At 40.3% G+C, this 14,085-nt stretch overlaps 1 protein-coding gene across 3 annotated transcripts in view; it reads left to right on the top strand.

Annotated features, from left to right (window-relative positions):
- ZC3H13 (zinc finger CCCH-type containing 13) overlaps positions 1-5,128 on the top strand; it is a 46,931-nt gene extending 41,803 nt beyond the window's left edge. For all 3 annotated transcript variants that reach the window (XM_032181384.1, XM_032181367.1, XM_032181375.1), the window contains exons 18-20: positions 486-686; positions 3,874-4,037; positions 4,643-5,128. In XM_032181384.1, coding sequence (XP_032037275.1) covers positions 486-686; positions 3,874-4,037; positions 4,643-4,813 — 536 coding nt within the window. In that variant the 3' untranslated portion in view covers positions 4,814-5,128. The remainder of the gene's footprint in view (positions 1-485; positions 687-3,873; positions 4,038-4,642) is intronic.
- The last annotated feature ends 8,957 nt before the right edge of the window (positions 5,129-14,085 follow it).

Here is a 14,085-nt window from a genome sequence, read left to right as displayed (position 1 = left end):
CCTGGGCTGTATGATCAGGGTTCATATTTTATGTAATAAATACGCACCCACAGTTGTATGGTTATTCAATGACTAATATATACCCTTCCTTTGAAAAAAGCAGCATCCAGAGTTGAATTGCCAGCTTTTTAAGTATTTAATTTGGATATATCGTGGCACGTTAGTGGTTCTGTCCAAATCTGCTGTCTAAGCAGGGTCTGAGCAGCCTTCCCCAAAGTGATTACGATCAAAGTGAAACAGAATGTTATTTTAATCCAAGAAGCTTTATATTTTAAGGAACTATATGCCCCTTTTCAGCACTGATCAAAGTGAGTTTGAATGTTCTTATCTGAAGTGTCCAAAGAGCTGTCTTTGAGAACTGCAGAACAATGTTCATCCAATGTACATTGCATTTAGGAGACAGAGATATCTGCAGCATGTGAAATTAATCAGCTGTGGTAGGAGACGATGATGTGGTAACTCATTTTCTGTCAATATTTCTGCAGATCCTGTGGATGTTATCGATGTCGATTGGTCCAGTCTTATGCCAAAGCAGCCAAAAGAACCACGGGAGGCTGGGGCTGCACTCTTAAAATTCACACCAGGGGCCGTTATGTTGAGAGTTGGCATTTCCAAGCGATTGGCAGGACCAGAACTCTTCACCAAAATTAAAGAGACTTGCCAGAGAGTATTAGAAAAACCTAAAGGTAATTATTTCTGCAGGGTTTAAACTGTCTTTTTGTGCTTAGTAAAGATACTTAATGAAATGGGTTCTAGTTCATTATTCTAGGTTTCCAGGCCATAGAAAGTGTATCCTGAGCATTGTGTAAAAATTCCAGGAATGTAATACAGCTGTATATCAATCAGATTAATGTTTAAATTCTAGCAGTGGTAGAAAGGTCTTAACTGCCTATACAAACTGCCTATTTTTTTTGTCATAGTGGAATATTCTTTTGGTTCAGAATGAAGAACTCAGTGAAATTTGTGTATTATGTAGTAGAAGTGAGAAATTAAATGAATAGTATGCAGGTCTAGCACTGGGTCAAAATACGTGGGCCTAAGACATGCATGATGGATGGAATGGGCAAGAACTAAACCAGTGGTATTCACTGCAGCTGCGTAGGGCAAGTAGGGCTTTTGTGTGAGAGAGGGTACTGATTTTAGCGTCCCAGGAACCAGCTGAGCTGCTTGCAACAATTTACTTGGTAAAATTGTTACTTAGGTCTATGAAACATTTGCTCTCTATAAGATCGCTATGCAAATTACTTCAGGATCTAAATATGATAAAAGTGTGCCTTAGAAATAACAGTTTCTGTAGAGTCCTTGGTCTTAGGGAGTAGGTTTTTGTTTTAACTCTGTGAATTCTAGTTCTTGACATGACACCATAGAATATCCTGAGATGGAGGGGGCCCACAAAGATCATCGAGCCCAAACCCTATTTCCAAGAGCGTTGTCCAAACACCCTGCAACAGTACTCTAATTCTTTGCAACGTTACCCTTTGTGCAGTTGTCTTGTTAACCTTACAGGAAGATTGCTTTCAAGCAGTAGAGAGGGAAAAAAAAAAATTAACTTGCTTCTCCGAGCCCTGTTAATCTTCATGAATTTCACTACTTGCTTGAGCCATTAAAAACATATAACTGTTAATCATGGTCAGTTGCTACTGCTCCTACATTTCTTTTAAAGCCCAATTCTATGCAGACATTTTAAATGCATCTTATATAGTGTAATTTGAGGTGTGTGCTTGGTATTAGTGACTATTTTGCAGTGGACACTTAGTTATTTCTATGCAGTATTAGCATTTTTCTAGCTTAAGAGAAAATTGTAGCTCTTATGCGTAGGAATTTAAGTAACTGATGTAATCGATGCACTATTGTATCTTCCTGAGTATGCAAGCTGTCTGACATAGTAAAGGCATGAACTGTGTCTTTCTCCGTTAAGGTTTAATTTTGCTGCATACTTCAAAAGGAGCTGCAGTGCAGAATCCACCTGGCTATTTAATACGCTGCCTGAAATAACCTCAGCAGTCTGTGCGTGCTTCTCTAGAAATAATAAAGTCCAGGGGAGTGGTGATGGTAGGAGTCTCTCTAGCGCTGCCTCTGGGTTGTCTCAAGCGTGCTCAGATGCAGGAGAACTTTGCTCTGGAGAGGAAGGAAGGTTGAATGCCTCTGTTAATTTCTCTTTAGCGTGTGCAGTCTCTCACTCATCAAAGTTACTACATGTGGAAGTGCCAGTATTGCTTTCAAGCGTGTGCATTTTCTCTGTAATCTGCTGTTAGGTGAGATGATTCTTTGTATAGTGATTACACAGCCACAAAGTGAGTATTCTAAAACAAGGCACAAATTTTGGTGCCCTGAAAAATGAAGATGTTGAGCTAGGCATTCAGTTTGTGTTGCAGTGAAAATGCAGTGTGTTCATTGTGGATTTCTTCATGGTCATATAATGTCTTTGTTTCCCTGTTTTATTCCTGATTCTGGTGTTCACTTTTTTGTTCTTATTTATGGATGAGTAGTTCCTGGTAATACTCTGAAATGCAGAAAAAAAGGAAGTGCTGGCTTATTACTGGGATTTTTGTGTTCATTTCGTTTGAAAACCAAGAATCAGTTGTAGCATGTGATGGAATTGAGATTTGTATCTGACTTTCCCTCACCTGTTGTGTGCAGTTGAGGATGAGCATCAAACAGTATTTTGTTGTCAGATATGCTCAGCACCTGGCACATAGGCACTACAAGCAGTTTCTGTCAGCTTTGAAGTGGCCTTTATGTGTCTCACTTGTGCTGGTTGTCTGTTGGGGTTGTCTCGATAACTTCAGTGCAGTTCTTTAACCTGTCCTTGATACCTTCTAACTTTTTTTTTTTGTTTCTTTTCACCTTCTTTGAAAACTAATCATACTCAGCTCCATCGCAACTTCAGTGGTTTAAAGTGGTGGTGTCCTTGCTCTCTCTTGGGTGTGTTCTGCCAAACTACCGTCTTTGCTTTTAGCTGCTAAATTTTCCCCAGGTTTGCTGGTGTCTGCAGTTAGGCATTCGATTCTCTGCTAAAAACCATGTGCTTTGTTAAATACAGAAGATTGGATTGGACTACTAACTGCATAACTTAGCATCTTTTTTCCAATCATATTGTATCTTCTTATTTATTGTGAAAGGGTTGGTTGTAAGTCAATATGCTGCAGTCTTTTGATCTTTGTCAACATTTCATAGAAAAGATGAACAAGCCTTGCCTCAGGATCCATCTTGAAAAGCAACTTTGGTTAATGTGTTCTAGCTGCACACATTCTTCTGATAAATGTATTAAAGGCCTAGTGTTGCTGCTTTAAGTACTATTAGCTAATGCTTTAAGTGAGTTTAAAGGAAGGGAGTAGCTTATTAGCATTGTTCAGTTGTTCTCCTGGTTCACCACCATGGATAAAAGAGTTATTGTGTATATTTCACTCCTACTTAGCTATACAAACCCTGTTTTAACACTGGTAGAGTCCTACTCTTTGTAGGGAAGTACAATTTTAACCACTTTTTGATTAGTGCTAGTAAACACCTTTCTTCATATGTCAGATCATGAATGATATCCCCTCTTCTGCATCAGAGCTCTCACTCGATTTTTAGGCCACTTGGTGATTGCTGTCTCAATATTGCTTTCCAGTGCTGCAGCTACATCCAAGTGTACCCATACTTACCTTCAGATGGTGAGGAATTTATTCATTTTTTCTACAAGCTGCAATACCTTTTTTTTCCCAAAGCTTGGCATTATTTAAAAGGCAGAAACACCAACAGTAAAATTTCAAGGCAGTTGTTAAATCTCATGCAAGATTGTTTTTAACTCCAGTAAATTCATATTGCTGTATATTATTGTTCCAAAATGCCATGTGTTTGTTGATCTTTGTAAATGTCGTTTACTTGCAGATGCGGAAAACCTTTTTGAACATGAACTGGGGGCCTTGAACATGGCTGCACTTCTACGAAAAGAAGAGAGAGCGGGTCTGCTCAGTAATCTGGGTCCTTGCTGTAAAGCTCTGTGCTTTAGAAGGGATTCTGCAATTCGTAAGCAGCTAATGAAGAATGAAAAGGCAAGTTGTTCACTTACAGAGCTGGGTTAAAATGTGGAAACAGGTCCTACTGTGCACAACGTTTGTCTAGGGTGGTAATTTTAGCAGTAATTGTTTATTCTGGAGCAGATCTAGTCCTTTAAATAATGGAGAACAGACTTATTGAAATATTGTAGGGTTTTTATGTTTTCATTAAGCTGGGACATTAATTTAAGATGGAGACTTAAACTATTCCTTATTGTGGCATTTAAATTCTGGAGGTGCTTTCTGCATTTAGAGAATATGTAATCAAAGTAATTGGTTAAAATGCATTTTCAAGTATAATTGTTGAATAATTTTCCTGCTTAAGAGTCCACGTACTTTTATAAGAATTGTAAGATTCTGTTCTTCCAAGTTAAAAGAGCTTAGATACTTTTCAAAAACAAAAGATACTTCAGCCATTTCTTATACTACAGTAGGTTTTGTATTCTGGCAGGCTAGTAGAAAAATCTTTAGTTCTTGAAGATTTACTAATGAATATGCATGGTTAAACCGTTAAACCTGTAATTATTGAGAATACTTGATGTTAATTTCTCAGCTTGCATGTTAAAAGCCACTCTTTTTGGTTTTTATTTTAATTTCAATAGGGTGCAACAAAACAAGCTTACACGAATCCTGCAGCCATGGACAGTGACTTGTTACGGTTGAGTCTACGGTTATTCAAACGCAAGACTGTGTGCCAGGCTCCTGGGCAAGAAAAGACAGAGGATAGTAAAATTCCACAGCCAGCTATCCAGCAAGAAGTGTGTGTGTCTTAAAGCAAACAACCGCAGCAGTTCTTTCTAGCTGATATCCCATTCCCAGTGTTGGTACTGTTTAGAACTGGTTGGTTGGAAAGCAGCTGTAGAAGATGGAAGGAAAGACTCTGTTTGTACACAGAAAAGAATTGGGGATTTTGGTTGTGAATAAAAGTGGTAAAAAGTAGACTTCTGTGTGAAGTTCTCTGCAAGTTTTGTAATATGAATCTTACACTAACAAAAACCTGTTTTATGGTGCATCAAGTGTAATAATGTGAAGATGTCTGGTTTTAGCAGTTTATAACTCCAGCTGATATTAAAGTGAAGAAAACAGTCTGTGTATCTCTTTCCTTATTGCAAATGGGTTTGTACACCACCACTGAAGACCCTTCACAGGTGTCTGGAATTTCCTAAGTGGCTTGCTTCCTGGGAGTTTTTCTACCTCTGCTTTTCAAATCCCTTTCCTTATTGCAGTAGCCTCTGGTGTGGATCTGGATTTGGACAAAGCTCTAGGTCTGTATCTTTAGCAGTGGTTTCCTCTGATAATTTCGGGATGTAAAAATCTAGTGTGATAGATGGAAAGAAAAACCTTCCAGGAAGCGATTTCTGACCAGTTTTAGATGTCTGTATTTATGAGACTCACTGCATTTTGGAAATGCCTGCTGCTTACAAAGGAAGACTGGTGCACGCTTTACATTCTGTACATATCAGGACAGATCAATTTCCTGCAGTAGCCTGAGGGTGTTTCACACTTGGTAAGTTTTCAGATGTTGGCAGTAAAGGCAGTGAGCAGTTGTGTTTTATTGGGTGTTACAGGTTCAGGGGCTTGATTGGAGACTCATCAAGCTTGGGCTCAGTTTTGTAAGAATTGTTTTCAGTTTGAGAAGCGAATCTCTAGTGGGATCTTTGGATTATGCCAGTCAGCCATCTTTATGTAGTCTGTGGAAGCCTCCATGTGAAACTGAGGCTTCTGAAACTTTAAATTAAGTCTTTGCGTACACCTCTATACTTGTCCCAGGTTTAAACCTGAACTGTTGCGTTGAAGTCTGCTCACACAGGATGAGAAAGAAATCCAGAGCTTAACCCTGGTACTGGCTTGCTGCAAAGCAACTTGTTTTCACCGTTCTCATACAGGTTAGAAATTAGTGATGAGCCACAAGTCTTTTTGATGGTTGGCTGATACTAGCTTCTTATCCTTTTGCTCTGGTTGGAACCAACACAGCGAGGGGGATGTTGTCTGTGTGTAGTTCGACGTGATGGGCTTATCTAGCATCTGCCTGGTGCTTAGAGTTGTGTTGGCTTCAAGTAAATACCCAAATACAAATTCCAATTTGGTTCAAATTCACTTTTCAGAACATTCATGCAAAGCTTTCTTACCTGTAATGCTTTCCTATAATGCCTCTTACTTCAGTGACATCTTGCTATTCTACATTGAAATAGTTGTTATTAAAGAAAATGTGTGTGGGGGGATTATTTATATTTCCTAAGTTCCCACACAATATATGTGCCCGTTTCAAATATGAAAGATGTGAGAAGTTTCTACTATTGGTTCGATTCTTATTAAACTAAGTGGTCCAGGCAAAACTTAATCTTCCTAGTTTTTTCACTTGTTGAACATTTTAAGAGACTTGGTGGCTGTTTTTGCTGTCACTGGAGTTTCTAATGCATGCTTTAAAAAGAAGTATGTGTTCTTAAGCACACCAGTATCTTAAACTGAGCAAGAGTTAACAAACCTATTCAGCATTTAAATTCATTCTCACCTATTTTATAGCTACAATAATGCTGCCTTTAAGTTGAAAGTATTAGATCATTGCTTCCAATTACATTCCAGCCTATTTTAATCATCTCTAAAAGACATAAAAATGTTTGATAGCTGGGAGCAGCCTTGTCTAAGGCTGCAGTACACAAAATAGATTCACTGTTGGGTATTTAATTACACTCTGCTTACTTTAAACACTTTTCCTATAAACCAGTCAGAGTGTATATATGCACTTAGTTTGCAGAAGACTGTTTCAGACTGCCCTAGAAGAAGCAAAACAAGACAGGCTTGGTGTGCTACGGTGAGTATTTTGTGAAGTGACTGTCCCATTGAACCTCAAATCCAATGCTGACCTGTGCCACCATGTATTGGAACAGTACAAAAACCAAAAAGGTGCTGAATTGCCCCTTATTCCTCTTTGTTTTGATGTGATCTGCGGTGCTTTGTAGTGACTGTAGTCCAGTTTTTATTCTGCGAGGCTCTAGCCGTGGTCCACAGCTGCCTGTAACCTTTTGGACAGCAGCGAGGGCAAGGCTGCATGCGTCTCAGCATCCCTTGGGGGCTCCAGCTCCAAGCCTGAAAACGTGGAGAATTTCTCCTTGATAAATTGGTTTTAAGCAGCCCTGAGGTGCAGGACGGAGCGTGGCGATGCAGAACAAGCTGCCAGGTGAGCTGGTGGGACGAGGCAGGCTTTCACCCAGGCGAAGCACCGTGCCCAGCTCTCGCAGCCAGGACAAATTCCCAGGCAGGGCAGGTTTTTAGAGCCTCAAGGGCCAAATGAGGCTGATGCCTGTACCTTGGGATGCTGTCGAGTTTATTATCTCAGTTGGGCCATCTGTATGGTGCACTCAGAAGACAGGGTTTAGATGATCTTACTAAATTAAGGCTTCTGGATTTGAAAACTTGCCTCCATCAAAATCGATGTCCAAACTGGAATGTGCAGGAGAGGGAAGTGTTAAAATGGCATTCAGAGAGTAAGTAAAACTAAAGGTTTTGGGAAGAAGGCAGTGTTATACGGGAACAGACAGTTCCATTGCTTCTACCCTATCGGTAAGAGATCAAGAGATTAAAGAGGGAAAATAAGTGGGTGCTGGGCGAGTTTAATTTCTTGATATCAGCAGTCACTGTCAGGGATGTGCCTACCACAGACTGGCTTTTTCCTGAGGAATGAAGTTGTGTTTTGAAAGACAGAAGTGTTGGAAGGCGTGCTAGAGGAAACTGCTAAGGTACAAACCTAAGTGTTGCTGGATTTTAAGGGGGCATTCACGTGGGAAAGGGTTGTGTTGGTTGCGAACACGGTTCCTAAACAAGGGATTGTTGGAGTAACAGGTATTGAAGTGGATTTTAAGAAAGCTTATGGGTTTAGTGGGAATGAAAACCCCTTTTTAATTTACTTTGGGATTAGATTTGCTGTTTGAGCCTATTATGTGTATGAGGGGTTCTTTGGACACAGTATGGGAAGTACCTGAGCAGGGAGTAGTAGAAATTAGGGGGAGAAGGGAGTAGTAGAAATTGAGCAGAATTGGGTAAATAAAGTAAAATAAAATAAAATAAAATAAAATAAAATAAAATAAAATAAAATAAAATAAAATAAATAAAATAAAATAAAATAAAATAAAATAAAATAAAATAAAATAAAATAAAATATGGGCAAGTGAAAAATGAGAAAAACTGGAAGAATGTGAACCTAAGTTGCCCATATCTGCCTTTAAGGTGGAAGCTGGAAACCCCCAAAGGACCCCATAGGTGCATGCAAGATTTACCTTCCTCCCGAGCTGCAAAGTTGCTTTGTGTCAGCATGAGACAAACTTGTGGTTGCCACTGTCTTGGACAAGCATTCCTCTGTCCACTTCTTGTGTGCTCCCAAAAATGCATCAGCAAGAGGCTGCCGAGGAATTTGGGATGTCTTGCACAAGGTTACTTGGAGAAATTAAGCTGTAGTGGGCGAAGGATATTTTTTAACTCATGTCATTTCTTTAACAGGGAAACAGAAGGTAAAACAGAGGATTAAATGATCAAGTCTCATCGCTGTACAACCAGCTCACAGCGGGTGACCTCCAAGTGCGTTTGCAGTTTTGGGAAGGAGTTGACAGGGGGAGGATGGGAAAAGCTGGCAAATCCCAGTTAAAATGGGAGAAAAACACGAGGAGCTTCGTTTGCTGCCATGTGGCCTGTTCGTTTGGCTCCTCTCACATCCTTCTGCCAGTCAGCATCACGATGTGCAAATTGACACGTCGCTGAAGGGGAAGATCTGAGCAACTTCCACACCTCACACTGCCCTAAGTTAGCACAATCCATGCCAGGAGGAAACCTACAGATCACAGAAAGCCTCAGCCTGGTGTAAAGAGAAACGCGTAAAGCCAAAAATAGAAAAATACGCAGAAAAATATAATGTATACTAAGGTAGAAAAATGTTATATGGATAGGTTCCTAGTTCGGGAAAGCTTATTGCAAAACAGCTGAGAAGTCGGAAGATCTCATATCGAAGTTATTAAAATTCTTGGGACTTCAGAAGAGATAGGAGTAAGAGCGGATATGATTAAAATGTATGAAACAGTGGACCAGAAAAAGTAGGATGGGAGATACTGTTTTCCTGCTCCATGTGACAGAGCCGTATTCACTAAAATTAAAAGCTGGCAGGCTTGAGTAACAAAACAAATTCTCCTTCTCCTTACAGTGCCTAATCAGGCTTACAATTCAGTGCTGCAGAAACTTAGCAAGGTTTCTGAAGGGATCGAGCATGCTATAAGTACGTGGAGTTGTTCCTGGGAGGTAAACTGACGGTGTCTCAACCCTCTCACTGTCTGTCTGTGTTTGTACACACAGGGGAAGGCTCTGGGCATTGCAAACTCCCGGTACTCAAAGCCACGTTTGATGGCTTCTCAATATTCCTTTGAGCTGTCTGGCTATGGCCACTGTAAGAGACGCGCAAATTGACAGCCAACACGCCTGACTGCAGCATATTTCCAGCATAATCTGATTTTTTTATTTATTTTTTTATTTTTTTTGCTTTATTCAAAAGGCGTTCTTGCCAACTTATCGAAGAGCGAGTTGCCCAAATAATAAATGCGCTGTTAAATTCACACTTAGCAGTGTCTATTCCGCTTTCTGCTTCCCCTAAAGAGTGGTACCCCTCTCTGCAAGTCTCATCTGATGCATGAACTGTCAAAACATAAATGGGCAACTGTGACTTCTCTGCTGTCTGCTCTGGAATGATAGCATAATCTGTTTGCTGTATTCATCCCTTTAATTTACATTTTTATTGCTATAATCTAAACCACTTTTTTTTTTTTTTTTTTTTTTTTGTGCACAAATTATAAAGACTGCCTCACTTATTCATCAGTAGCCTCTAATGTGTGGTGTGTGATGCACGGTCCTGGCTTGTTGTTTGATATGGTTAACGCCGTGTTCATAACCACGCACAAAAAATAGAGGGTGCCATCTGATGACATCTTCACATAAATCAGGGCTCCCTCCGACCCAGGTGGAAGCGTGGAATCCCATTAGATTTGAAGCTTAAAAAAAAAAAAAAAAAAAAAAAAAAAAAAAAAAAAAAGAAGAAAAAAGGTGATTAACACTACTTTTAAAGAGTTTCCAAATGCGTGAACTGTTCTTTTATGCTCGCTGTATGGATTTGGATGGGCACACGAGCATTTCCCTGGAAGGCAGCCCCATGGCATCGCCACGTACATGGAAATGTCATCGCAGGAGGGCTGCAAAACCACAAGGTCTGCTCACAGGGAGACGCTCGAGCTAGGGTCCCACTTCAACACCTTTATAGCAAAAGCAATTTAATACTGCTCATATACCATAGTAGCATAAAATGGCCTGATTTTACATAAAGTTGCTGAAGCCTATAATAAAATGTGCTGTATCATTAATGAATAAGGCAAGTCGATGGAGAACTTTGGAATTAGAGGTTTTTTCTTTTCCTTCTGGCAACAGGCATATATCAGTTCCAGCCGTGTACATCTGGATGGAAAGGAACAACTGCATTTATGGATGGGAGATTCAACTCTAATTTTCACCTGTACAAACCAATGTGAACTGTGAAGAGAAAGACATGATTAAATTGATATACTCCCAAAGTGATAAATCCAGTATCTGGAAAGATGTTTTCCTTCCCTGCTTGCTTCTGAACCGTAGAAATTGGTTTTCAGCTCTTCATCCGAGAACAACAGAGGAGGATTTATCAGATGCTGGGTTTGGTGTGTCTTTTCACACCTGGAAATATTTTGTGTTGTCTAGAAGCACCTAATCACTGTTGTGCTGATTTGTGCGTTAAAAAGGTGGTAGTCTTTTCCCTGATGGTTACTGAAATAGCTATCTGTGGCTTTACTGCAGTTTGCTGTGGGTAATTTGTCCAGTCTGGCCACAGGACAGAGCAGAAAGTGAGCATTTACAGGCCTTAGAGTGTGGTGGGCTCAGCATGAAGGCACGAGCTCTGCAGCTCCAGGTGAAATATTTTATCTCGAGACGTTGCAATGGAGCATAATCTGATATATTTTGGCACTGTCCCATAAAGGGATGGAGGGAAAATCGATGTAAACCTAAACTAAATTGAATTGTTGGTTTGTTCCCCTCTCCCTTCTGCAAGACTCGAGTAGCTTTGCAATTCATCACAAGCTCCTGATCAAGAGCTGGGGAAGGTTTTCCAGCCTTACAAAAATTAAATTGTACGTAGCTTTTGACCCGGGTAAGTGGCGGGCAGAGCAATGTGTGGCCGGGTCCTAATGATTTATTAGCTGTGCCCCCAGCCTACTCCATCCCTCGGCTGCTGGTAAGCCAAAAACAACAGAAGTCTTAGATACATTTAAAAGTACATTTTGAAGACTATTGCAAGGGCCATTGCAGAGATATAGTTGTCTTAAGCGTGGCCTCCTTTCTAATTTTCTTAGACCCCCTCTGGTTAAATGGCTGGCTTTGTAGCTCCATGGTGAAATCTACCTTCTGTTGGTAACTCTTTACGAGCAGTGCTCCTGCTACAAATCCCGAAGTACAATTTATATTAGCAATAAAACCTTTAGCTATTGCTAAAAGAGTTAACCAGCTCGCTCAAATGTTCCCCATCTCAGATCTAGCCTTAGGAAGTTAACTAACAAACACGTTATTAACCACTGATGAGGAGCTGCTTGGAAAAAGAGATTATTGCTTAATTAATCTTTGTACTGAGCTAATAAGAGTGTTAAATGGGCTTCTCTGTTGCAGTGGGTTGTTAAGACAGATTGCAAGTTCCCTCAAGGGAAATCTGAGACCCATACGACATTAAAGTTAGCCAGCCAACAAAGAAGATCGTCTTGGCATTAAAAATAACAAAGCCAAGCACCTTCCTCAGTAACATCACGAGGTTCAGTGCCTGTGAATCTGAGTATTTGTGTGAATTACCAGGCTCTTTCTTCTTCTGGTGCGGAAGCTATACCAAAAGTCTGATTTAGATTCAGCGCTTTTCATCGCTCTTCTGGTGCAGCATAAATTAAAGTCGCCGCACTTATCTCCAGTGAGCAGGTCCCAGTGATCAGAAGGCAGCATCTGAAGCAAACTCTGATGTCACCTGCTTATCATAAGGAGACAAACAAGATCAAAAATCTCTTCATGTTAATGAGTCAAATAAACCTGCTACTTGATACAAGTCAATGCAACGGGAAAAGGCAGTGTACAGGTTGTCCTTGGGTGCTGTGGCATTTTTTGTAGGGAGAGCTCAGGTCTTAGCCACAAAGGAAGGTACCCATAGTTAACACGAAACCTTTGTTTTGAAAGGAATTAAAATTCCCTGTGTAAGAAGTTATCTACTGTCTTCGGCTGCCTTTCAACATATGTGCTACTTCTTTTGGGAGAACAGAAAGATTCTGTAATAAGAAAGGTTGGAAGGGGATAATTCACCTTTGAATGTCTGGTGTTAGTAAATAAGGAGGGATGTTGGTCTATCACCACAGTCACTTCCACACCTGTTCTTGTTCCTCATGAGGCCAGCTTCCTTCCTTACACCTGAGGTGTCTACCCTGTATCCCACAATCTGAATATCATAATCAATGCGTGATTACATTTATTTTGTACAAAATGATCTCAAAAAGACTAGGGAAAGCATTTATGACATGAAAGCAGAAATATGGTAAAATGCATTCATGCATACCCACATTTTTGATGTTAGGGTTTTATCTTGTCTGAATTCTCAGTGGCTTCAGGAGTAGCACAATGCATCCCATCCTCTCACCAAAAGCTTGGGTGTGTCCAGATGAGGTTCAGTCTTTAACTTAAGGGCTGACTCCTTCGTGACTAGCACTTGATATCTTACAGGTTTATTTTATGGTCTCTCGCTATGCACACTTGAATATTGATGAGAGTCTTGCACTTATGGGATGTGGTCATAGTACAGATCATCGCTCAGTGGTCTGTTGACTGTTTTCTCTGTTGTCCATGTTGTCTCTAATGCATCACAGCAAAGCACCAAGGCAAAGCCTTCTCGTTTAGCATACCCTTGGAGACCTCTAAAAATCGCCTCACTTCATTACTGCTGCAAAATGATCAATATGCTTCGCCAAAATTAACTGTACTTTGGATGTTTCCCTTGCCAGATTACTGTGCATTTTTTATTCCTCAAGATTAATGGAGGTTTGTTCCTGGCCAAGATTTTATCATGGGTGTAGGCACGGCTGTGGAGTCTCTCTGTGCCTGTGGCCTTTCTCAGGAACAGGTCTTAGCTGCTAATCAAAAATTGTCTTTGTACAAGCACACACGATTTGTGTTTGGCGAGTATGAGTTGGAATTCATAAATGGGGAGTGATTGATTGGAATAACATACTCCTGTGCTTTTATAAACATTAGGACGAGGGCTGGAATACCTCACTTATGACTGTCAACAGCGTATGTCCACAAATCAGACATGTTTTCCCATCCCTCATTTCCTGCTGACCTTTTAATGTACTGGCTGAAGCTAATATTATGGATACAACAGCATATTGATTTGATGTGTTTGTTACAGATAATTAATATTGCTCTAGTTGGCCATGTTCTCAATTATTACTTCCAGTTGCTTCGTAGTTATTAAACTGTCACATTTTCAAGCACAGACAAGTGTCCATGATCATATACGGAGGCTTTTTAAGTGGAAAACTTCTAGGTGCCTTTTTATTACTCAGATCCCCAGGGGATACCGCTGTGGTCATGCTGTCTTCAAATATACATTTGACCTATACTTCATACGCACAGCTAAAGGTTAGAATAAATATGCGTGTTTTCTCTGCTTATTAAGCGAAACTTGAGACATTAAGAGAACATGAGAGGAGGCTCTGCTGGTCTCACAAATAACACAGTAAATTGCTCATACTGCCTGCACCTGCCTGTCCCAGCTCCACTCCACTCATCCATGCCTCTGTTTCGCCATGCATGCATGCACAAAAATCCATTTGCATGGGAATATGCCTCAACAGTTAAAATTTGGCATTGGAAACCCAGCTTTAATATTGTTGGCAGTGCTCCCTGCCATGCATCAGGTTTCAGCAAACCCCTCCTCTGTAGTGTGTGTTGGAGGCCCCAT

The sequence above is a fragment of the Aythya fuligula genome, chromosome 1 (assembly GCF_009819795.1).
Source record: "Aythya fuligula isolate bAytFul2 chromosome 1, bAytFul2.pri, whole genome shotgun sequence".
NCBI lineage: Eukaryota > Metazoa > Chordata > Aves > Anseriformes > Anatidae > Aythya > Aythya fuligula.
This window is presented reverse-complemented; position numbering and strand designations above follow the sequence as displayed.